At 39.5% G+C, this 26741-nt stretch overlaps 1 protein-coding gene across 5 annotated transcripts in view; it reads right to left on the reverse strand.

Annotated features, from left to right (window-relative positions):
- The window catches only part of TEK (TEK receptor tyrosine kinase), a 126087-nt gene that overhangs the window by 26406 nt on the left and 72940 nt on the right, over nucleotides 1-26741 (reverse strand). The window contains exons 7-14 of one of the 5 annotated variants that reach the window (XM_055294009.2): nucleotides 25141-25269; nucleotides 21899-22050; nucleotides 19869-20013; nucleotides 14815-14976; nucleotides 12878-13012; nucleotides 7936-8220; nucleotides 2445-2744; nucleotides 488-639 (exon numbers count right to left, since the gene is read on the reverse strand). In XM_055294009.2, the coding sequence (XP_055149984.1) occupies nucleotides 488-639; nucleotides 2445-2744; nucleotides 7936-8220; nucleotides 12878-13012; nucleotides 14815-14976; nucleotides 19869-20013; nucleotides 21899-22050; nucleotides 25141-25269 (1460 nt within the window). Of the gene's footprint in view, nucleotides 1-484; nucleotides 640-2444; nucleotides 2745-7935; nucleotides 8221-12877; nucleotides 13013-14814; nucleotides 14977-19868; nucleotides 20014-21898; nucleotides 22051-25140; nucleotides 25270-26741 lie in introns of all 5 variants that reach the window. The other 4 variants (XM_055294008.2, XM_055294011.2, XM_055294010.2 and 1 more) reach the window with 4 other exon arrangements.

The raw sequence follows: 26741 nt of genomic DNA on the forward strand, positions 1-26741 counted from the left end.
ATATAATTCTTATACATATGAGGGGTGATAAGATTGAGGGACTTATTAGAAAGAAATGGGAACTGGAAATAGGCAAATGTGAGGAAAACCTGTCTAACATAATACATCATTACCTATCTCACTGAGGTCTGGTTATCCTCTGTCCTTCCTTACCAAAAATGTTCAATTTATGCTATTGCAAGATATCATCTCTGGGGACTTATTACTAGGATGACCATACATCTCATTTCAGCAGGCAGGGGCAGACCTAGTTTCCTGCATAATTTACTAAGAGCACCCTTTTCACTCTTAAAATTGTTCTGGTTTGGATAAGAAATTAAAAAGTCATACTTTTTTTCTCCCATTTCATCATGAAAGCCAAAGAGAAGATGAGGCTTGCCTAAGGCAAATATATAAGTAAATTTCCTGGTCCATATCTTTAAAGTGAAGGTTCTGCCTGTACTTGGACTTGCCCTTATTAGCTAGTAGGAAGATGAGACACTACCACGTTTTGGAAGGCTTGGGCCATTCTCCTTTGCACATTTGCCCTCTTCAATTGCAATATGATCAGAAAGGCCAACAGCACAGTCAGGCAGGTCATTCCAGCAGAGCCAAGGATGGCTATAAGCAGCATCTTCCCCCCTCCGAGGTCCGCTGGTGCTGTGCAGGAAGACAGAGGTGAAGCGAGTAGTTTAGTTTACATAGAGAAACAGACCCACACCGCAAGTGGGAGAAGACGCAGTGTAATGGGAACTTAACAGCAGCCCTAACCCTGCCACCTAACCACTACACGACCTCAGGCTACTCATTTATATTCCAAACTCAGTGGAGATGAGTCTGACTCACAGGGTTGTAATAAGATTTAAAAAAAAAAAAAAACAAAACATGCAAAAGTGCTGTTACAATTAGCAATATGCTAATCATTAGTTGTCCTTTGTTCAACTTTTATTTCCAAGTAGAATCCCAAGCAGATGAACAATGTTGAATAACAGGGAGAATTACTAGAGGTATAACTTTGAGAGAGTGACTAAACCTCCCTAAACCTCAATTTCCCCACCTAGAAATGCTTTAAAGTTCAATGATGCGAAAAGCTTAGAGTCTATCAGATATTTTGTTTTGTTTTTCTTGTTTTAAAGGGTTAATGAAGAAAACCTAATGATACCCAATAGAAGAAGAGAGAGAGGGAGGGAGGAAGACAGGAAAAGACAGAGGAAAAATTAAATTTAGGGCTCAGGTCAAAATAAACTATTAAAGGCTATGGTCAAATCTATTTCTTTTCCTTATTTAAATTTAAATAAAATTAAACTCAATATATTTTTATTAGCAATAGCACACAGAACATGATCCCGTCTTCTTAAAAGAATCCCTCTCTTCTCATTTATCTTTTCTTCTATCTCTATATATGTACAGATACAGAGATGTCTAAAATAGTGAGAAACTTTTGGTTTTGTCTTGTTTTAAAATTTTTCTCTGGTATTTTATGTATAGCTTGAATTTAGGAAGTTACATTTCGCCAAAACACAAGTAATTACAAAAATGGGGCATTCACTAAGAGTGTGACCTGAAAACCATGATTTTCTATATTTGTCAGACTCTTCATTCCTTGAACATTTCAAAAATGTTCCAAAGAATCAGCACTGTTAAAGCAACTTGTTTGATTTTGTTTCTTAAGGCCTAGGTAATCCTCCAAGAGAACCAAGAAGTTTTCGGATTTAGTTATAGTATTTTCTTTAAAAACAGACTGTAATCCAAATCATAAATTTTCAAAACTTGCCTCTAACGTGCCTCCATCTACATTCTCTGGCACACATTGTACACAACACAGAGAGCCGGGAGGTGCCTCTGCACAGACTTGAAGTCAGTCCTCTCGCTGCAGCTCCACCCACATGGGACCCTTGTTCACTTAATTACACTCAACAGACTTTATCAGTCACAAATGGTGGGCACCAGTATGGCATCCTGAGAGGATCTCTATCTAGCTCAAAGCACGTACTCTTTCTGGGGTTGGGGTTAGTGGTGGACATGGAGACCTAATAACCTGCATCAGTAAAGTAGAAGAAGACTCAGAATTGCACAGTGTCATCCAAGCTAAAAAAGGAGTGTTTGAGGAAGAATGGAGCATGGTTCTTGGAGCCTCCTACTGGAGCTCTTGCATAGCCTGCCTTCTATAAGCAGCTCCCACATTCTTCTTTCTCCTAGGAGTTAAAATTCATATTTCTCAGAGCTTTCTTCTTAGATTGCTGGATGGGGTATGCCGATAGACTGATCTATTCTAAGGTTTAACAATAGAAAACGGACCAACAGGGATCCTTCTCAGAGGCATTTTGATATTAAGGACCTCTCTGTATATGTCCATTCAACCACCGACCTTTCATAGGCTTTCATCTCACAGGCCTGTCCTGATAAACCAGCTGCCTACAGGGCTACACAGTAATCCTATGTAAATACCTGTCCATTCAACCAACCTTGAGATTCTGGGAGGGTCACCAGTTCATGAGAAAAGGCTGGGTTGCTTGACCCTATGTTGTTCTCTGCAAAAATGTCCACCTGGTATGCTGTTTCAGGCTCTAGGCCCTTGAGCTGATACTGAGTGATGGTGGCATTCTTTATCTTCACATCAATGTGCTGGTCTTCATTCTTGCCTTGAACCTTGTAACGGATAGTAATAGAAGAAATAGAATAGCCATCCAATATTGTCCAAGAAATCACAGCCGAGGAGTGTGTGATGTTGGAAATCTTGATGTTTTCTGGTTGAGGAGGAAGAACTAGAAATTAAAAAGAAAAAAGACTCACTTAAGATATACTACCATGTCTTACATCATTATGCTTTTGAGATAGAGTTCACGTCAGCTCATAAACCATGAAAGGCAAACAGATGTTTTCTCAGATGGTATCCCAATCAATTGGTAGTGGCTACAGGACTCCATGCAGACTTGAAAGGGTGGCACAGACAGAGAAATGGCAACACATCATCTATTTGTCATCTTGACAGTAAATGAAGGCCTTAGAAATTCTGTTATTCCACAAACCTGTACTTACTATTCTTGATGCTGGGAAGAATGGAAAGCTTCTGAGGGCTGGCATTTATATAGTGCTTACAATATGGCGGGCATTGACCTAGGCTCTTGTATATATTAACTCACTTCCTCTTCATAGCAATCTTTCTGTAAGTGCTGAGCTCTGGAGAGATTAAGTGACTTAGCCATGGTGACACTACTGTTAAGTAGAAGAAACAAGATTCAACTCCTGGCAGTCTGGCTGTGTAGTCCATATAGTCTTAGTGTCACGTGGTCTGTCCTTGCCTTAAATTTATGGAGCAGCAGGCAGGTCAGTGTATACATGAGAAAATGTGCTAATAACTTTTAGTAGACAAAGTACTATAGGGATTTGGGGAAAAGTGGAATCACATTCCATTCAGGGACACAGGCAGGATGAGAAAGAGATGCCTTGAGGTTTTCCACATGTGAAGATGACAGGCACCGCATCATCACTACATTCTCACTCAAACTCTAAAGGGCACTGGCTAGAAGGGAAGTTCGCGACCCGATAAAAGCTAAGCCTATTTGATCCAGGAAAAGAATGGATTTGAGCTCTTGTCCTTAATAGTAACTGTACCTTACATCTATGAGGCTATTTACAATGTGCTTCCATATGCAGACGCTCTCTTGACTTGTATAACCACACAGTACTGAGATTTTTATGATCCACATTTTAGAGATGAGAAAACTGAGACTTCAAAAGTTTAAGGGGTTTGTACTCGTCCCAGTAGGCGAATAGTAGACATAGGCTGTTTCATTCCATACACCATTGTTTTTCCACATGAAAGTTACTGCTTATAAACAAATTAGAACCTTTGAGAAGTATCTCAAGGTACATCCTTTCTATTTTAAATTTCTTCTTTTCATTATGTTGACTCGCCCTTGTTACTCTTTAGGGGACTATGGCAATTTATGAGAATTAGGTATTGGATTTAAAACCTTCCAAATCTGATTGTTATGTTCTATGTCTAGCAGATGGTACAGTATCCAAAAATCACAATTAATCAACAGTATGTCTTAACTTTCTTTACATCCAGTACCAAGTCTTTTGTATATTTTTATAAAAATATCCAATAGCCTTTCTTCCCACAGGAGATTGAAGGGGTAATAGAAATACCAACATTTTCAGATTACTATGATCGCATAGTTAATATTTGTATAGCTGTGGCTCAAAAAATTCACCTTCATAAACCAGTGGTCTTCTAAGCCTGTCACAAAAAGCAGCAGTGTCTTTTAGATGCTTGTTAGAAACATAATGAATATAATTTTTGTGCCAACTAAAAATCATAAATTTGCATCTACCAACTTATCCATTTTATGCCTGAAAGGAGTCACTCTTAGGGATAGCTCAACAAACCTTTGATTTAAATTCAGTGGGTCTGGACCCAGCAATCTACATTTTAGCAGGTTCTCTGGGTGACTCTAAAATAGATTCTAAAATGCTTTAGGAAACACTAATCAGACCTTAAACAATTTAGAAATGGGATATCACTACTTAAAGAACCTCTAGAAGCATAGTTGCTTTGAAGCAGTGGGTTGCCCATCCAAAGAGACAAGTGGAAGACATTTGTAGCATGGTTGGGGGAAGAATAGAACTAAAATGTGGATTAGAATCCTAATCCCCATGCCATACTAGTTCCATAATTTTGGGCAAGTCACTTACCCTCCTCTGTGCCTCAGGTTCCTCATCTGTTAACTGTGATAATCATTCTTACTCTGCCTTCCTCAAAAAGTCATTGTAAGGGTCAGATACTCCCCATGTAAATGTTTTCCAACAGGAAAACATAACACACATATATCATTTTTAACATATGATTGGGGTGATACACCAAATCTAATTCAGTCCACTTCTTACCCCTGGACCAGATGGAATTGCTAGGCTGGAAACCAACACAAACTTTATAACTGGCAGTATTAATTTTACTTATGAACATACATGATCAGTCAATGACAACACAGCATATTAACAAATAGTTTCAGGTAAAAATGAGATGTTCTCATTCACATCCTCCTTCCTCGGATTTCCTGACCCTATAGGGATCAACTCCTACCCTGCCAATCTCACGTCCCTACTACCACCACCAGCATTGACCTTCCATCAAACTTCATACAATCATCCAAGGCAAGTCGACTCCCAGTGACTATTAACTAGTTTTTGTTTAATCCTATAAATATGATACTGATAGTGTGATTTTGAGAGTGTATCATTCTAATGAGGATGAAACTTACGTAGAATAGTGAGTGAGCACCTAAGATAATTTTGAAATAGGAAATAATGATTCATCCCACAGTTACTGACATTTCACAAGTCTATAGTTAATATACTGGAAATGGTACAGGAACAAACAGATCAATGGAAGAGAACAGAACATCCAGAAATAGATGCAAAATGAATATGAGAACCTGGCATATGATACAGAAAGCATCACAACTCACCATGGGGACTACTCAATACGTGGCACTGGGACCACTGACATGCCATATGTGAATAAAAATACTAAAATATACTGTACCCCAAAATAACATTCTTATATCTTAAAGACCTAAATACACAAAACAACACTAGGACTACTAGGAAAAACACAGAGAGAATATGTTTATGACCTTGCGATAGGGAATAATTCCAAAATGCAAAAAGTATAAATCACACAGGCAAATACTGACAGGTCCAACTGCATCAAAATGTCAAGTGTCTGTGGGTTAAAAGCCACCACAAACAAGGTTACAATAAAGGGATTAGGAGAATATATTTGCAATACACATAACAAAGTATTTAGATTACACAAATAATTTTTACAAATCAGTAAGAAAGACAACCTATTCCAAATGAGCAAAGGGTATCAATAAGTATATCAAAAAAGAGGACATCCAGATGAACAATTAACATAAAAAGATGCTCACCTTTGCTAGCTATCAAGGAAATCAAAATTGAAATGAACAATGAGGCACCATATTTTGCTTTTGAGATATGCAAAGTAAAAAGGTGTGACACTATCGAGTGATATAGGGAAAGGATATAGACATAGAGATGGGTATAAGGAAAATGGCACTGTCATACACGCCTGAACATAGTACACACTGACTGACCACTTCAGAGGGAAACAACCCATGTGTTCCACCACCGGACTTGTTCCTAGAAAAACTCTCACACCTGTCTATGCACATGGAGACATGCGTAAGAATGGGCATTGCATTTTGTTCATGATAGTAAAAAATGAAAAAAACCTACATCTCCCTCTAAAAGGGAGTGGATGAATGACAAGATTCATAAGATAGAATATTATACAGAAGTTAAAATTACATGCATCAAAGCTAAGTAAACATGGATAAAATTCATAAATGTTCATTCAAAAAATGAAGAATGATATGTATGCATGTGTATACTTTCAGAGATATTAAAATTATAGAACACTGGGCTTGGCACAGTGGCTCATGCCTGTAATTCCAGCACTTTGGGAGGCGAAGGCGGGAGGATTGCTTGAGCCCGGGAGTTCCAGACCAGCCTAGGCAACATAGGGAGATCCCATCTCTACAAAAAATTTTAAAAAAAAATAGTCAGATGTGGTGGCGTGTGCCTGTGGTCCCAGCTACTCAGGAGGCTGAGGTGGGAGGATTGCTTGGGCCCAGGAAGCCAAGGCTGCAGAAGCCATAATGGCACCACTGCTCACCAGCCTGGGCAACAGAGCAAGACCTTGTCTCAAAAATATATATATACAACATTAAATGAAAATATACCTAACAAACTCATAATTTTGGTTGTCTCTTGGGAGAGGGGAATAGAAATGGAATAGGGATAACAGTTGCAGAAGATATTGATACACCTGTAGTGGTTTATTACGTAAGTCAACAACAAATGCTGAAAGCAAATATGACAAAAGACAAAATGTTAACAGTTGTTAATTCTGGATGATCGGAATGTGATTGTTCGTTGTGTTACGCTTAGCATGATTTTGCACCTTGGAAATTTCACAGAATTAAACATTATACATGAAGAATCCCTAAACACTGACAAACAATTCAGACTTTCATAAGTCACTGATGCAATAAAAGAGTGGCCAAAGAAGCACTGAGCCAGCTTCCACACCTGTTCCTGAGGAAGTGGAGAACCAGCTGCAAAGATAGCCTCAGACTTTGGGAGCTGGCAAGGGACCACATAATCTCCCATCCAGGCCTGACCCTGCTTAGCTTCCAGGATCAATGAGATCCAGAGTGTTCAGGTTGGTAAGGCCATAGACCACATGATCCTGACTTCAGTGGTAGTTGTGTGTGGCCAAGAAATAGTTTACCTTTCCAAGGGTTCCAAATGCACACAGTGCTAATTTCAGTGAATCAAAATAAAACTCTCTGCTTAGTAATGAATAGACTTTCAATACTACAAAGAAACCCAAGAAATTCCCATTAATTTTAAATGACCAATCTGAAATAGAGAAAAGCCTGAAATGCAAAATACTTTGGGAAAAAAAGTGATTTTATTACTCCTAGATAAATCTTTTAACTTTTAAAATTACCTGTTTTCAAGGGGTTTCAAGCAAAGTTATTTGGTTTTTATGATTAGGAAAGACCCATCTGGAATTAACTGACATCTGTGTACATGTAGATATATGATAATTCTTCAAAACTACCCCATAAATGGTTCAACAAGCCCTAGAAAACCTTCTTCTTGTTACTAATTTACTAAATAAACAAATGCACACCAAGGGAAGGTAAATTTTAGCACAGACCTGCCTGAATTATTGCAAATCCAAATATATGTTATATATTGCAAGTTATTAAAATGATTAGGTGGGGGGGCACTAATTAGCCTTCTCTCACAACTTTCTTCCATAATTTCCAATAGTCTTGAAGCGATGTTAGCTAAGTCTGCATGGCGGTAGCCCCTAATTGCTCAGATGAGGCTGGAGCAGCATGAATTACTTACTGTCACTAAGGGTCCAAGCAGTGAGATCTTCACTCCATTCCCCCTGGGCCTTGGTGTTGACTCTAGCTCGGACCACGTACTGCTCCCTGGGATGTAAGTTGTTAAGTAGCACCGAAGTCAAGTTGCCTGGAACTTTAATATTCTGCTGATCACTTTTTTGCACAGACCTTCTCTCCACTTCAACATAAAAGTCATCTTCCGAGCTTGGAAATATTGGTTGCCAGGTCAAATTTAGAGTGGTCTGACTTTTAGGCAGGAGATTTAGACCTCTTGGAGGAGGGAGTCCTAGGAGAATCCAGAAAAATCATTCTTTTTATACATGGCTCACATAGTTTGGATTCGTGTCCCCACCCAAATCTCATATTGAAATGTAATCCCCAGTGTTGGAGGTGGGGCCTGGTGGGAGGTGATTGGTTGATGACCGTTGACTTCCCATGAATGGTTTAGCACCATCCCCCTTGGTGCTGTCCTCCTAACACCGAGTGAGTTCTGATGAAATCTGGTCATTTGAAAGTATATAACAGGCCCCAGTGTGTGATGTTCCCCTTCCTGTTTCTATGTGTTCTCATTGTTCAATTGTCGGGGGTAGGGGGAGGGATAGCATTAGGAGATATACCTAAAGTTGAATGATGAGTTAATGGGTGCAGCACACCAACATGGCACATGTATACATATGTAACTAACCTGCACGTTGTGCACATGTACCCTAAAACTTAAAGTATAATAAAAATAAAAAACAGCTTTGTCAGAAAATGTTAAATAATTTCCATGGAAAAATAATAAATTATGAAACAGTAAAAAAAAAAAAAAAGTGTATAGCACTGCCCCCCTCACTCTTCTGCTCCTGCTTTCACCATGCAAAGTGCCTGCTCCCACTTTGCCTTCTGCCATGAGTAAAAGCTCCCTCAGGCCTCCCCAAAAGCAGATGCTTCCTATACAGCATGCAGAACCATGAGCCAATGGTTACTGTTTTTACTGTTTGGTTTGGTAAAAAGCCAAACCTCTTTTCTTCTAAATTACCCAGTCTCAGGTATTTCTTTATAGCAATGCAAGTACAGACTAATACAAGGGTGGAGGCAATGACAGCGCTAAAGGGCACCTTTTAAGAGTAACCTTGGCTTCTAGAATAAGATACAACTTCATAAGCTATCAAAGAAACACAAGCAAGTGGCCATATGATACTTTCTTTCTACCAAAATGACTCATTACATTATTTATAATAGCAAACAATTGGAAGAAACCTAAACACTCAAAATAGGAAACTGCTTTAATAAATTATGATATAGCCATTCAGTGGAAAAATAGATCACTAGGAAAAGTATGAAAGCCCAATAAAAAGACTTCCAGTACATGTAGGCATGGTAAAAGTTATGTCTACAATGGTGAAGGATAGGAAGGAAACTGATAAAAATCAAAACAGTAGATTTGCCAAGGTTATGGGATTATGGGCGAGTATTTACCGTTTGTTACCATTTTGAGCAATACGTTGTAAAGCAATTTAGGGGTTCCTTCCCCTTAGCAAGAATTTCACAAATCATACAGCTGTAGTGGCAGGGCCAGGCCTATTCCTGCTCTGATCGCATCAAGGTATCCGCTATGACTACGTGATGCCTGGCCATAATCACCCACAGGAGCCTGGGCTACCAAGACATCACTGAATAGAAGCACTATGGGTTTTAAAATCAGAGAGACAGGAACATGCCACTTTACTTTTGCAACCCTGGGCAAAGTCATAATCTCTCCAAGTTCACCTGTAAAATAAAATTCAAATATCCATATTCCAGACTCAGGAGTAATAAGGGAGACAATGGATGTGAAAATGCTTGGAAGGTGTTAGGGGCTCTATTAACACTGGTTTCCTCCCTCCCTTCCTTCTTTCAAGATGTCTTACGTCACTGGACAAAGGAGGAAATAGTGCGTTTTCAGTTTATAACAGTAAATTGATTTTTAAATTCCAGATATGAAGTCCTTCCAAAATGTAGGCTAGAGATTCTCTAATTCATGCATTCTCAGTAGGGACACAATCACTCCTACGGGGCAAAAAAATTTGTTCTTCGTGTATGAGAAAATTTCAGATTACCACAATTGTTTCCAAAGGACCGTAATACAGAAACAGATATGGAGCATATCTGTGGTATTAAAATTTCATGGGAGGCAGGATCTACTAGGACAAACGTATCTGAAACAGCTCACTGGGGATGAGCAATACATTTTTTTTTAAAGGTTGAGAAACACTGCTCTTACTCTTGGTTCGAGGTGAGAGGAAGGGTCTGTTTCCATCTACTGGGAATCAAGTCCCACCAGCCTGGTTCTGACTACCCTCAGACTAGTGAGAACCAGCAGCTAGGCATGCATTTTCTTGGCATTATGCAAAAGGTCTGATGGCCCTTTCTCTGTAACCTTTGCAAATGGAGAAAGGTGATGCCATCTCCTCTTGTTAACCTCTGAAGTTTAACCTCCAAAATAGCCACCCAGAGTGGTTTAGGCAGGTTTGCAATGACAAAGGAGAATGGGGAGTTGATATTTTGGAGAATACATTTACACCTCCTAATCCTGTGCCTGGTACAGAAGAGTAACTCAATAAATAGTCATTTCCCCTTTTCCTTCCTTTTGGGAACATGATGACCCCACACGCCTCCCCGTCTGCCCCTTTCTGCAATATGTTCAGAAAGTGTTCTCTTCCTTCCCCTCCCGGACTCCCTGGCCTTCACCATCTCAATCAACACACATAAACAGTGCAATTGCCAGATGAAATGAAAAGCAAACATCAGCAAAATTCAAATGATGGGAAAAGAAGAATCTTCAATAATTCCCTTCCCGCCTACCCCTGAGAACTACTTTGAAATATTCTGAGAGACCTCCTGGCTGGAACATCTTCTGAGGGCTGAAGACAGTACAGTGTAGGGCTGTGAAGTGTTTTATGTCCTGTTCCATAAATACTTTCCATCTGAGTCAGTTTATGACCTTCCCCTTTTGACTCACCAACAGTGACTTGAGAGAGAATTAACTACCATTTGCCTTTTAGCAGTAACATGATGACATATCAGGGATCCCTTGGGTCACGGTTGTAGAGGTCTCTTTTTCCTCTCTATATAGTTTCTGGGTTTATTTTTTATATTCACAACCAGGAGGGTCCCCAAGAAGCCATTTCTTACTTGTGTGTAATGCTTCTATAAGCCTCAGAGTAGCTTTTGAGTCTCATTTGGTTCTTTAAGGATGCTGCTAGTAACATAAAAACTAGGTGGGTGGTGTGAAGGAAGGATATTTCTGTGAAGGGTGCACAATCTCTGCAGAAGAGAAGTGGATGTTCTTCCTAGTTTTTTCACTCAATCATAACATATCCTTCTACTTTTAGTAAATAGAGTAAAACACAGGCAAATTTGTGAACTGGGATAATAAGCTGGTGCCTTTGGGATTCTAGGTAGAAATAATAATTGGAGAAACAAAAGGATATGGAGCCTGGACTGGGAGTGGTGGCTCATCCCTGTAATCCTAACACTTTGAGAGGCCGAGGCTGGGGGACTGCTTGAGGCAGGAGTTTAAGACCAGCCTGGGCAACAAAGCAAGACCCCATCTCTACAGAAAAATTTTTAAAAGTAGCCAGATGTGGTGGTGTGCCTGCAGTCCCAGCGACTCAGGAAGCTGAGGTGGGAGGATGACTTGAGCCCACGAGATAGAGGCTGTAATGAGTGTTGATCAAACCACTGCACTCCAGCCTGAGTGACAGAGCAAGATCCTGACTCTAAAAGACAAAGATACGAAGCCTGAAGATTTAGTATGGTGATGCATCTTACTGTTATTAAGTACTCTGAGTCTCTATTTTTCAATCTATAAAATAGGGAAGATGATAATTCTTACTTTCCTAGGTGATATAAATCAAATATATATGAAGTTGAAAGTATAAAGCACTGACCAAGAGATAGTAACAGAATGGTTATACACAGTGAACAATTCAAAGAACCAGGAATGGAACCTTACAAAAGATCACTCCAGTATTTCAATGGAGGGTACCTGGGTAACAGAAAGCTGGAGGTCAGGTTAGCATCAAGGAGGTTTCACAAAGTTAATTAATGCAATAGAAGGCCAGTCAATACCAAACACCACTGATAAATCAAGAAATAATTTTACACATGTTATCTAGAACATGTGGACCCAGGACCAGCAGCATCACTTGGGAACCTACTAGAAATGCAAATTATTGAACCCCGGCCCCATCCTCACCTCAAAACCATTGAATCAGAAACTCTGGGGATGAGGCCCAGAAATATCTTTTAACAAACTCTCTGAGTGATTCTGATGGACACTTAGGTTTGAGAACCACTGATTTAGAAAAGGGAGGTAAATATAAGAAATAGCTTAAGGAGATGAAAGTGGCTACCTATAGGAAGCAGGACTGGGAGGTGGAGGGTGGAGCAGGGGAATGCTGTTCTTTAGATAAAAGCTTCTTATTCTATTTGATGTCATGACTCTGCACATGAATTACTTTGAAAAATTGGAAATTATTTTTGAAAATAAATAAACTGGGACTTCTGAAATATGCCTGTGGCAAGAGCCTGGTCTGGGCCCTTAAGATGGAAACAGGAAGCCAGTGGTAAAATGCAGGAGCCGAAGCTCAGCAGAGTTGCTGCTGTGTAAATCCCAGCTCCTAGGGGAGGCCCTGCCTTCCTGAAGGCTCATCTGCTTCCTTCTCTGTCCCTGCAGAATGCTGCAGACCTCCTCTCCCAGGGAGACAGACCAGGAGTCCAACCCAAATAAAGGAACAGTTTGGCTTGAAGTTGCTAGCCTTCCTGTCACTTTCCCACCCATTCAAAAGCAAACTCCTGCCACCTCCATCCCCACCCACCCACTCACCCACCACCACCCTTCCTGGTCTTCCTTCCTCTTTCCCCTTCCTCCCCCTCCCACCCAGCTCATGAATAAATGCCTGTTGGCTTCCACTGACCGATAGAAGCTGTTGTGAAGCGTCTCACAGGTCCAGGATGCCCTTCCCCACCCTCTCCACGACGGACCAGTTGCACACAGAGTTCATATTCTGTTCGAGGTTCCAAATAGTTGAGTGTAACAATCTCATTTGTCACTGAGAAGAGAAAACGTCCAGGAAACTTAAGTTGGCATTCTCTTACATTCCTTAAGCCGGGGTTGTTGTTATTGTGATGTGAACTAATTTTCGGTTTTCAAAACTATGTCTTAGTGAAACAGAGAGGCAATTCCATCTTCAAGGCCTCATCCTTCCTAATATGAGGAAAATTAGGCTTTTGAAATGTTTCCAGGTTACACTGTACACATTAAAGTGTGTATTTCTGTGCCACTTACACATTTCTGCTCTGGTGCTTTTGTCTTTTCATTTTTAGACTAAAACCTCACAAATCTTCTATATGGAATACCAGATTGGGGAATACTCGATTAGAATAAAATAATTTAATTGCTACTGTTTTCAAGTATGTACACTGATTGCAATCAAGCTATCAAGAGAAAAAGATGCTTAGGGGGTTTGCTCAAAATGACCAGAAAACTGATTTGTAATGGTCAGACTATTACAATGAAGCATTCTGAAGTCCTTGAAAATAGTACCCATAAACAAATGGCATCTGTCTCTTTTCTCCTTACCGACTTGCTTTAGTCAGCCTCTGTTTCTCCGTGGATATTGCCAAGATAAATTTCTGCCTTATCATATGATAAACTCCTACTTGGTACGAAAAAAACTGGGATGTGTTTAACAGTTCTTAGAAGACCACTTTGTGGATGTCCACTTGTAGAAAAAGGTGATGGATTATTACCACCATATGACAGCAAAAGACCTTCCATTGATGTTGGAAACAGCAATTCAGCAAATCAGCCTGACATCCCTGGAATTCTGAATTTTGATAGAATCTACAATAGTATGTGAAGGACTCGGTAATAATACCATTTTATCCGGTCTACCCAGGTCAGCCAGTGTTATTCAGCCCAAAACCCTCCTCCTCTTCTCTTTTTTTCCATAGTTTTCTTAATTATCTCCATATAGTAAATAGAGGGTCATTTTAAGGAAATCATAGGCATAGTAAGACAAAAGTATGGGCGGAGGAGGACATGCTGTCTAGAAGCATGTTAGTGGCAGGTCTTTTTACAGCATGGTCCAATTGAAGAAGCATGGTCACTGATAATGCTGTCTTTGCTTTTTAAAATTGTGATTTTACATTGTCATACAACAAATATTAATTGTAATTTGTGTTTCAAAATAAATTCAACTGTTTTCATGAACTTTTGGCATTTTGTCACATTTTGTTCAATTATTCTTTTCTTTCAGGAAGTTAGGGGAGGGACCCGTGGCTGTCTTTGCTGGTCCTTGTCCTCCCCCGAGCCCATTCCAGTCTGCCACAGCCCAAACTTGGCAGGTTCAAATTCCTTTAAAAATCTCTCTGTGTTAACAGTCTGCAGGACAGGGCAAGACATGAAATGAGAAAAAGAATAAACAACTCAATACAGCAGCAACAATCACCCCCAGGATTTAGGGAGATTAAGCCTTTCTGCCCTTCCAGCAGGCTCTGGACTTTCCTGCTACCATATTCATGGCGTAAACAAGTGTCTTTCCCCATGACCAGCCAAGATAGAATAATTAAAAACAGGACTGGAGATCCGGAAAGAAATATTGATATAGATAGTAACTCATGGTGTGAGCTGGTTCTGTGTTCCAGAGCACACAGTGACTTCAGAAAGTTAGCCCCAGAGCTCAGAGGCCCCCTGCACTCTCTCTTGAATACTCTGAAATGGAAACCTCTACAACAGCCACCACCTTGGTGTAGAGGATTGAGGCAGAGAGAAGGGAATTTCTAGATTTGGAGAAAAATAATTCTCCTGGTGCCACATCCCCAGCTGGCATCTATCCTGTCCAAAGCTTACCTTGAATATGTTGCCAAGCCTCATAGTGATTAACGGGTTTGTATAGAAGCTTCTTGGATTTGATTGGTCCATCCCCAAAGTAAGGCTCAGAGGTGATGTTGATGACAGCAAAGTTATGTCCAGTGTCAATCACGTTTGGGGCATTCAGGGGCTTTGGAAGAACTAAATACAATTTCAGAAGGCAGATTAGTCCTTCGGCTTTGAGGTTTTATGATTGTTCTTAGGTAGAGGTAGAAGATGTGTTTTACATGTCCAACAAAGTCCTCTTAAAGTTTTCTGCTCAGACTCAGTGAGATCACCCGCTCTCTAAGCTCTCTGCTTTGCTTTTGCTTCCCCAATCCATTATCCTCAAAGTGCTTCCTTAAAATAAATGTGCCCCTTTGCTCAAGACGCTTCAGTGGATTCTCATCACATGTAGGATAAAATCAAAAATTCATGCCATGACCAGCCAGGCCTTGAGTGATTAAGCCCCTGCCCACTCTCCAGCTTCCTCTTCCCCTCACCTAGTACCCTCCAGTCCCACTGACCTTTCACTTCATGCAACTAACAAAGCACGAACCTCCTTTCTTTAGATTGATTGGGGATGTCTCTCTTCTGCAAGGAATGCTCCACCTCCCATTATTCTCCCAGTTAATTCTTAGCTCTGATGTGAATATTTCACAGGCGGCTATCGTAGAAACTGAATTAAGGTATTGTATACTTTCACAGAACCTCTACTTTTCCTTCATGGTGATTTTTAGAGTTTATTACTCTTTGTAGTATGATTATTTGATATTGGTCTTTCTGCTAGATCATAATTCATTTTCTCTCTATATATATATCTATCTCTCTCTTTCAGCCAAACAACACAAATTCATTATAGTTCTAGAAGTCAGAAGTCAGACACAGGTCTCACTGTGCTAAAATTAAGGCATTAGCGAGGCTGTATTCCTTTCTGGAGGCTTAGGAGATAATCTGTTTCCTTGCTCTTTCTAGCTTCTAGAGACCGCCTGCATTCCTTGGCTCGAGGCTCCTTCCTATCCCTTCAAAGTCCACAACATCAGGCCTCTCTGATCCTTCTTTGACCACCACATCTCTGACTATTGTCAGGAAAGTTTCTCTACTTTTAATGACTCAAGGGATTGGAGTGGGTCCACTCAGATAATCTAAAACAATCTCCCCATCTCAAAGACCACGTATTCTCAATGGGGATGACAATGCCCCAAAAACAATGAAAACTGGTTCTTGGAGGATGCAAAAATTTTAGATATTACAATGGGTTGCAGCCCGCCGAAGAGCCATAGTACATAAAGAGATATGAAGTCCATCTGTGATAATAAAATTTTATGGTGATGAGGGAGAGTTCTGGAATAAAATTTCTAAAAGAAAGAGCTCCTTAGTGGGATGATAATAAAAAGGTTGTGAAACACCACACTACACTCTAAATTCCATTAGGGCAAAGACCGTGTAGTTTGTTCACCAGCACCGACTAGGTGCTGAATTATTGTTTGTGAAGTGAATTTCCAATGAACTCTATAGTTCCCTTGGCCCAGCCTTCTTAGAAATGCATAACTCGTTTTGTTTTTCCTCCCCAAGAGTGTGTATTATACAATGCAGAACCTTTCCGGTTTCAGAGGACATTGCAATGTTCAGTAATTTTTCTTTTTCTTTCTGTCTCAATGCTTTGGCTCACCTTCCTTAGAAATGACCTTCAAGTCTTCGCTCAAATATCTTCTCAAAAAGGCTTGACTACCCTATTTAAAATTACAGTCATCACTCCAGCCCTGCCCCAGCATTCTCTACCCCCATTTCTGCTTTAATTTTCTCCAAGACACTCAGCATTTTAGTGAACTGTACATTTTACTTATTTATTTGCTCACTGTTTATCTCCCTGTGGGAATGTAAGCTCCACGATGAGTTTTTTTCCTCCTGTATTATTCACTGCTCTATTCCCAGTGCCTAGAACAGGGGCTGAAACATAATAGGCCTAAAGTAAATTGTATTGACTAAGTGACGACTTAGGAAGTTGTCCAAGGTCAGGATAATAAAGCCAGTAAGAAGCAGTATCCCCTAACTGGAGGCAGATCGTGCCAATATTAAGTTAGATAAGTCTGAGTACACATTTCACTTATGCTAGAAAGGAGGGCAGTGCTGTAAGTAAATTTGTTCAAGTAATGCTTTCCTTGTATGATAAAATAAGGCCACCCCTTTAAACCAGCAGATGCACATTTTATTACAGCCATTAATGTCAGTCTGTGATACTTTTATGAGGGCTTAAAAATTGCTACAAAGGCTTCCTCTTAGTAATCTACCATTTTATTTTTTGCCTTTTAATCATTTTTACTGAGATGGAACATACATAGTGTAAAGTGCAAATATCTTAAGTGTATTTAGCTCAAGGGACTTTACCTATGTGTACACCCATGTAACCACCACCCAGATTAAGATAGAGAATATTCCCAGCCCTCCAGAAGGCACCTGTGTGCCCTTTTCCAGTCAATATCCTCTACCCAGAGGTAGCTACTATTCTGACTTCTGTGACTAAAGATTAGTATTGCCTGTTCTTTAGCTTTATATAAATGGAATCATAAAGCATGTACTTTCTTTCACTGGTTATCGTGTTTGCAAGATTCATCCATACTGTTGCAGAAATTAATTCTTTTTTATTACTGTTTAATATTCCTCTGCATGATTTTATGGGCTAAATTGTATTCCCCCCAAATCACACATTAAAGTCTTAACCCCTAGTACCTCAGGATGTAACCGTATCTTGACATAAGGCCTTTAAAGAAGTAATTAATTTAGAATAAGTTTATTAGGGTGTGCCATAATCCAATATGACTGCTGTCCTTATAAGAAGATTAAATTAGGACACAGGTACAAAGGGAAGACCCTGTACCTGTGTCCTAATTTAATCTCCCTGTGAAGATACAGGGAGACAATGGCCATCTACAAGCCAAGGAGAGAAGCTGCAGAAGAAATAAACTCTGTTGATGCCTTGATCTTGGACTTGTAGCCTCCAGAATTATAAGAAAATAAATTCCTGTTGCTTAAGCCACTCAGCCTGCAGTATTTTCTTATGGCAGCCCTAGCAAACTAATACATATGAATATACTATAATTTGTGATTTGTGTATCCTTTCTAATGTTGATGGACATTTGAGTTAATTTCGGTTTGGAGCTACTATGAATACAACTGCTCTGAACATTCTTGAAGATGTCTTTTTTGAACATAATACAGCCATTCTTTTGAGCATATACCTAGGGATGGAATTGCTGGTTCACAGGATAAGTAAATGTTTAGGTTTAGTACATGTTGCCAGTTTTCCAAAGTGACTGTACCAATATGTACACTGGTGTTAAAGCCTAGTATCTGTTTTTGTAAATACTATAATAAAAGATGCTGATTAAATTGATTAAATTCCCTAATGGCTATTTACATTTTATGGCTGCCAGTCAATGTGACAGCAAAGAGACGGCAGTGACTTAGGACTGGAGACGCTTCTACACATTGATGTTGTGTGCTGTGTCTTTCACTACACACTAAAAACTAGACCCAGTGACTTCTGTGTATTCACCACATGGTTTGTTTTGGACGTATGTCCATGGGTAGCCAACATTCCCAGAAGCTTAAAAGTAGGGTGATTTTTCTTGTCTGCATATCATTTCCTTTCTTCCAAGAACATGCAAGATGCAAGAAATTATCTTGAACATGTGAATGTTCTACCAAATAAAACAGATTTGGGCTGTTTCCTATAACCAAAAGTAATAAGAAGAAGGAGGATTCTGAGGTGGTTCATATGGATTCTCAGGGCACAGAATCCAAATCTGTGGGGTTGCATTTATGCTACTGTTGTTATTGGCCTTTAAAAAATAGATTGTGTTCTGAGTATTTACAGCATTTCATTTATAGAAGTTACCTCTGGGATCTCTCAAGAGATTACTAATGAAGTAACGCAAGGGGGCCAAATACAAATCAACTTCGGTCACTTCACAGTCTCCTCCTCTGTAACACATGAGACTCAGAAAGCAAAATGGTCCAGAAGAGACAGTGCTGGGTTTGGAGTCAGGAGATCCAGGTTTAATACTAAGATTTGTGCTTACAATCTGCACTACTGTATAAAGTTGACCCTTTGTATCTGTGGGTTCACATCTGTGGATCAGCCAACTGTGGATCAAAAATATTCAGAAAACAAATTGTGTCTGAACATGTACAGACTTTCTTTCTTGTCATTATTCTCTAAACAATACAGGATAGCAACTATTTACAGAGCATTTACAATGTATCAGAAATTACAAGTAATCTAGGCCGAGTGCCTTTCCTAGAATATATGCCAGAGAGCTGTTAGGTATTCTTGTCTAAACAGGTGCATAAGTAACTTGCGGGTTTAAAATTCCTTGCTGTAGCTATGCACACCAGCCAAGTTAACGTGGACTTACCTCCATTTTAGTTCTTCAACTCAAGCCACAAATCTACACACAAACACTCAGATTAATTTGAATTTTGAAATACTAATTTATAGCAGGAAAAATGCCCACAGCCCTGAATGTGAAAAGACATTCATGTTAATTATATAGCATAGCCTGGGCTTCTTATTAAGTGAGTAATCCTCAAAATAGTGATTCTCCAAATAATTCTCTACAATAATGAATAGGAAGTCACAACGGCAATGCTAACCTTCTTTTGAAATATAATCACTACCAGATATGTTGTGCCAGACACAACTCCAAGTATTTTATGTGTTTAACAAGGCTTCACAATAACCCTAAGAGGTACCTAAATTATGCTTTATTTACAAATAGAGAGAGACTCAAAAAGGTAACTTCATTTGGTCAAGGCCACCCAGAAGATTATGAGCTGTTAGGGACAAAATCAAACCTGGGACTGTGTGACTCCACAGTTCATACTCTTAATTTCTTCACTCTAGTTTCATGCATATAATTTTTTAAAGGCTTAGTACCCTGGAAGTTACCCCAAAGGTATTTTAGTGGTCACATACATTTCTGTCTAGAAGCAGCAATACAAAAACATAGTGCATCAAGGACACAATCCCTTTTTCTGGAAAGTGAACTTACCTTTAACAGAAATGTTGAAGGGCTTTTCCACCATCCCAGCCACTGTGTTCACACTGCAGACCCAGACTCCTGAGTCAGGGGGGAGGATCCGGTGGATGGTGAATATGGCTACTGAGAAATGATCCGTATGGTTAAAGTCTTTTGGCTGAAAAGGTCAAATACAAAAAAATAAAAACTTCTAGGGAGGCATAAACACAAAGGTCCATAACACTGACCCCATCTCATCGTTTAATAAGAAGTTTCCTAGGAGAGATCAAGAAGCTAAATGTAATGCTAATATAATTATTGGCTTATTTCCAAAGCTATTGTAGTAGCCCTGAAAGTTTATTTTGGATTGATGCCCTGTCAGATCCTGCTGTTGTATTTGTGTGTTTGGGAGTACGGGGTAAACACTTACAAGCAAGACACCTGAAGCATGATTTCTTTTAAACTACTCCTCGTAAGATTTGTTCGTTTCCTATCTAACACAGAGATGGCTGCGTGGGAGGACAAAGTGACTTCCTAAGTGTCTGAGAGGCTGTCAAGTGTGGAGTACTGGAAAAATCCAGGGTTCCGAATATAGACGGACCTCTGCCATTTTTTTTTTGAGAGACAACAAAGTCTTGTTCCGTGGCTCAGGCTGGAGTGCAGTTGAGTGATCATAGTTCACTGCAGCCTCAAACTCCTGGCCTTAAGTGATCCCCCCACCTCACCCAAATGCTGGGACTACAGATATATGCCACCATGTCTAGCTAATTCTTTTTTTTATTTTGTAAGAGATGGGGTCTTGCTGTGTTGCCCAGGTTGGTCTCGAATTTCTGGCCTAAAGTGATCCTCCCACCTCAGGCTTCCAAAGCACTGGGATTGCAGGCATGAGTCACCATATCTGGCCTCTTTGCCATTTTTGACCAATTCCTTAGTTACTTAACTTCATCCAGCCAGTTCCCACTTCCGCAAAAAAAAAAAAAAAAAAAAAGAGAGAGAGACTAGGCAATGTTAAGTAAGAAGTTACATATAGTTATGGTCAACCTTACTACATAGTAGCCATTACTTTCATTAACTCATGAAAAAGCCAACAAGATTTTGGAAGCCATCAATTGGCTTCTTCTACCTGATGGGTTGTTTGAGTGGAATCAGGGACACTGAAACGTGGACCCTAGTAATGGTACATTCTACATATTCTTCCCTCAGAAGGTCACTCATACCTGCCTCTGGTCAAGCTAATTTTGGTCATCTTTGATAGAAAAATAGGATAATAAGTATTTCTAAATTTTTAGATTAAAAAATACATCAATACCCTAAGGATCACTTTCAACACAAGAGAAATTTGGGGTGGCTCCTGTCTCTGCTGCATTTGGTATAGTTGGGAGAGAGAAGGAAAGCATGTTCGAAAAGTAGCTTGATCCTTTTAAACTAAAAAGAACTGCTGTGATATTACCTAACCATGGGTGAGCATCAGCAATGAGGGCAAAGGGAAGAGGCGGGGAGAAACCCGAGGAATGCATGCAGACCTAAGGGATCCCGTGGATTGTAGTTTCAGAACTGGGGAATTCTCCTCTTCTATGCTCCCCTAACTGCTGCTCCAAAGAGCATAATAGGAGTGGACGGGTCATCAAAACTCCATGTCCTGGTTGCATCTGGTAGCACGTAAATCTGCTGATTCATGGGTTGCAATACCACCTTACTCTCCTGATATGAGTGGTTAGAGATATGGGGACACTGTGAGAGCAAAGCTTTGCACAGATTGACACATACTTTCCCCATACCAGCTGGACAGTCCTGCAGGATGTGTGCCATCCTTGGCACTCAGCTCTGTCACTTCCACGGGGGGCACATTCCCAACCTTGCACTGCAGTACTGGCCAACAGAGGAAATCAGTGAGGCTGCAGTGAGTCAGTTCTGCCTCTCCGGGAACAGGGCATTTTATCAAAGCCAACAACACACTAGCCTAGGAGGATAAAAGCACTGAATGGTATCTATCATTTAGTGGGGTGATTACTACACTGAAGCATCTCATGGTTTAAGAAGGGCAGATTAAGAATGGCTCTTACATGGAGCACTGTCCCATCCGGCTTCACCAGGGTCATTTCTTCATTAGTAGGTAGCGGCCAGCCAGAAGCTTTGCAAATGGGATTGAATTTACCACTGTTTACTTCTATATGATCTGGCAAATCCACTATCTTTGGGGTCATCCTTGGTATGCCTGAAGGAAGAAAACAGCACTGTGAAATCTAATATTTAACAGAGCCAGCAGCAGTAGTAATAATAAAAATAGTTACTTTAGTAAGTCATGCATTGGGAAAGAACTTTGCAAATATTTTATTATTTTGTCATCACGTAAGACACCTGTGATGTGGATGATATTGTGGTCTCCCATTTTATGGATGAGGAGACAGAGGCTCACAGCCCAGATTCAGACTCAGATCTTTATAAACCCAGAGTCCACGCTCTTCGCCATGAGGCTGTGCTCCTTTCATGGACCAGGGAGGAACAGTCTCAATATTAAAATGATTATCATGGCCATATCTCCCCTAGACTTTGCTGTTCAATCCCCCTCTTTTTACATGAATGATTACAAAAATACAACAACAAAAAAAAACTAGTTCTTCCTCCACTCATCAAATAACCCCATGGTATTGCTGTTCAACAGCATTGTCCTCAGTTGAGATATGTGAGAGATGTCTCATTCATTGGGAAGTCTGCAAATAGCAAATAACTAAGAGGAAAAGGTGAAGAAAGTTGCTCACCAAAGAAGTACATCAAAGAAGTGGAATATAACTTCCCTAAATCAATATCTACTCAACAGCCAAATCAAAAATGTTGCTGCCAATATTGAAAGAAGGAAAAATGTCTGTGGTGTCAATAAAGGTAATGGTGTCAGGTTTTCTTGCCTAATATCTACATAGTAGAGAATGAATAACCCTGAAATATACCAATTTTATTCTGAACCACAGGGACTCAGGGAACTGTGGACTATTTGTAATTGAATGTGAGACATGTTTGAAAATTGTCCAACACTCAGTAAACAATGTAGGCGATAGAGGTGCCCTCAGAGCAGCAGTAACTACAGACTGTTTCTTATTGGTGGTGGGAAGAGGCGGGGTCAATAATGATATTTTGTACTGATATCCTACTTCTCAAACCTAGAATGAAATGGATAAAGGTGTGGAGGAGAAGGGAAAGAGGTCGAATACTTACAAGGTTATTCCTTGATATATCTGTAAACTTGGAAAGATTATGGAAAACGTGCCAAATTTTTCAGCCTAAGTAGCTATTTGAATAGGAATTGGAAAACATGTTTTGACACTTTTAAAGCATTTCTTTCCTTCATCATCCCCTTGTATTTTCTGAAGTTGGGTGGGGGTGAAGGTGGATGTGCTGGGCTAAAGTGGAATCTGGGAAGGGAGCTACTCTCTGAAAGCCCTAGTTGCACCCTGGTTAACCTGTCTTAGATTCTCCCATCAGAATGCGCTCCTTTTGCAGCATCAGCAGTAGGGAACAGACAGGAAGGAACAAAGCACAAAATTCAAATCCTTAAACTTGTTAGCTGCCCACGTTCAATACAATCCCCTAGTAGCCCCGTGGCATTTCCTTCCCTTTCTAACCACTCCCTGATTCCTGCCCCGCAGTAAAGTCCAGGCTTGGCAAAAGAATAAAAAATATAAAGTTTAAGGACTTTGAGAAAACACTTACTGGCATCCCACCCCCACTCCCAATATTTGTTCTGATTTCCAAAAGTAACAGAAAAAAAGGCCATAGCTGTATTATTATGAGTGTAGATTTCACTGGATATGTATTTATTTCAATGGCATTTATATTTATATGATTGAAAAAGCAACACATATTTATTATTTAAGTTTGAAAATACGTATGTCTGCTTCTTTTAATTTTAAAAAGTATATTCTAGGGCAGTGGATAGCAAACATTTTCTGCAAAGAGAGCAAATATAGTCAGCTTTGCAAGCCATGTTTTCTGCCCTTGTAGTACAAAAGCAGCCACAGATGACATACTATAAGTGAATGGAGGTGGCTGTGATCCAAACTTTTTTTCTTTATAATAACAGATGGTGAGAAATAAAAAAGAATGAAGTACTGATACGTGCCACAACATAGATAAACCTCAAAAAAGGTGTGGCAAATGAAGCTAGTCACAAATGACGACACATTATACGATCTTGTTTACAGCATATAAAATGTCAAGAACAGGCAATCTACAGAGACAGAAGATATGGTTGACCCTTGAACAATAAAGGCTTGAACTGCATGGGTCCACTGACGTGGATTTTTTTCAATAAATATATTGGAAAATTTTTTCGAGATTTAGGATAATTTGAAAAAACTCACAGACAAACTGTGTAGCCTAGAAATACCAAAAAATTAAGAAAAAGATATGTCATGAAGGCATAAAATATATATAGATACTAGTCTATGTGTTAATTGACTATGTTATTGGTAAGGCTTCTTGTCAACAGAAGGCTATTAGTAGTTAAGTCTTTGGGGAGTCAAAAGTTATATGTAGATTTTCTACTGTGAGGAGGGTCAGTACCCCCAGCCCCCATGTTATTTAAGGTCAACTGCAAATTAATGGTTGTCAGAAACTAGGATGATTGGAGAATGGAAGTTTCTGCTAATGGGTACAAGGTTTCTTTTGGTATAATGAATATGTTGTAAAATTAGATTATGGCAATGATTGCACAGCTCTGTAAATATACTAAAAATCATTGAATTTACATTTTAAAAAGTTGAACATTATAATATAAAAAATGTATCTCTATAAAGCTGTTTGAAAAAAGATAGTGGGCTGGATGTAGTCTGTGGGTTAAAGTTTGCTGACTCCTGCTGGAGAGTAATTTCCAAACTAGAATTACATAAAATTTCATTTTGAGCATAATCTTTTCTATTTGTTTTATTCTTTCTATTGCTTTAAAAATATCCCCTGTCTAAATCCATCCCAAATTGCTCTTTCTCTGTTACGCATATCCAGGGAAAAGGCTGGTCCTAGAGAAGGGAGCAGAAAAGGTAGGAGAGCTCTCAGCTGGCCAGTCATCACTTAAGCTGCTACAAAGAGCACATGGTTTATGCCTAGTGCAAAGAAAAATAAAGCCTACTATTAGGGTTAGTAGAGCAGAATTAAAATGCTGTGCTTTAGGATTTAGGATAAATTATTCCCAACTTCTGGATGGAAACAAAAGAGGCTTGAGGATCTTAGGATGCCGGCACAAGAATTACACACTACCAAAGCTCAGTTCAGACATACTGAACATGGCCCTGACTACAGTGTTACCTTGCTTTACCTTCTCTCTCACACTGGAGCCCCTGCCATCCTGGAGAGCAGAGACATCCTTGGAAGCGATCACACATCTCCCCATTGTTGCAGCTGCACCTAAGCTTACAATCTGGCCCATAAAAACCAGGGTGGCATGCTGTAAACAAAGACATCAAAAAACCAGTATTAATCCAGGGGAAGAGAGGAAACTAAGGCTGCAGGTGCTTAGTTTTATTTTTCTCTCTAAGCCATCAACTTTGCTGATTTGTGTACGGTAAGGGGTACTTTATCTGAATTACCAGGAACTTAAAAAGCTGGGGAGTTATGCCTCCAAAAAAAGTTGAATGAGCTCCTATCTTGCCAACTTTCTTGTAGATACAACTACATTTAGAAAATAACTTCCTGAAAGCACTTAAGAGTGGGATAGGAAGAAAAAAGACCTGGAAGATTCTGGAGGGGAACTGAAATTTGGAAGATGGGACTGATGTGTTTCCCAATTTTCAGCTTTCAGCCCAACTGTTAGGTACAGTGGACACCACGTATGGAAGCTAAAACTCCAAAGAAATCCTGCAGTCTACTGGCCTGATGAATCAGAGACAGAGTCAGGAAAACCACAGCCACTGTAAAGAGAGGGAAAACCCATAAAGAGTCAGAGAAAATCCCAGATCTTTGGCTGATCCTTGATCCATGCATGCTCAGTACAGACTCAAAGCAGCCCAGCTAAAGATAAAAGAACTAAACTGAGTTTGACCTGATTCCTAACAGTGAGAGTTTGAGGTTTGAATCCTACCAAGTTAATTGCCTGCTAAAACAAAACAAAATCAACATTCCTGAAAGGAATATATCATATTCCAGAGTCTCCACAATGTAACATTTTCAATGTTCAAGATACAATCCCAAGAAGAAATGGAGAATTAAGGCCCGTTTTTTAAGGGAAAAGAAAATAAACAGAGACCAACTGTGAGGACTCAGATGTTGGAATAGACAAGAATTTTAAAACAACTATAATAACTATGCTCAGTGAGGTAAAAGAAGATATGTTCATAACAAATGAAACAATGAGAAACTTCAGCAGGGAAATAGAAGCTATTTTTGAAAAGCAAAAGGAATTCTAAAACTGAAAAACACAATATTTGAAATCAAATAATCACTGTATGGACTTAGCAACAGAATGGAGATGACAAAAGAAAGAGTCAATAAACTTGAAGCAACATCAATAGATAGCCCATCTGAAGAAGAAAAGTAGGGAAAAGTTTGGAAAAAAAATGATTATTAATCCTTAGGGACTCATGAGACAAAACATCTAACACACATGTAATTGAAGGTCCAAGAAAGATCAGAGAGAAAGGGTTAGACAAAATGTTTGAAGAAATAATGGTTTAAATTATCCCAATTTGTTGAATTTTACACATTCAAAAATTTGTTAAGCCCTCAGCAGAATAAATATAAAGTAAATTATGCATAGGCACATCATGGTTAAACTGCTAAAAACTAAAAATCAAGATAATTTAAAATGTTAGCTTTTTAAGACTGTTTCTTTGTAGTAGAATATTTAAGCCATTCAAATTATGTTTTGGTACTTGTAATAAGCTCCTGGGAGGACAGGGTAGAAGCATTATTTTCCCTTGG

Source organism: Symphalangus syndactylus, chromosome 9, assembly GCF_028878055.3.
Source record: "Symphalangus syndactylus isolate Jambi chromosome 9, NHGRI_mSymSyn1-v2.1_pri, whole genome shotgun sequence".
Lineage (NCBI taxonomy): Eukaryota > Metazoa > Chordata > Mammalia > Primates > Hylobatidae > Symphalangus > Symphalangus syndactylus.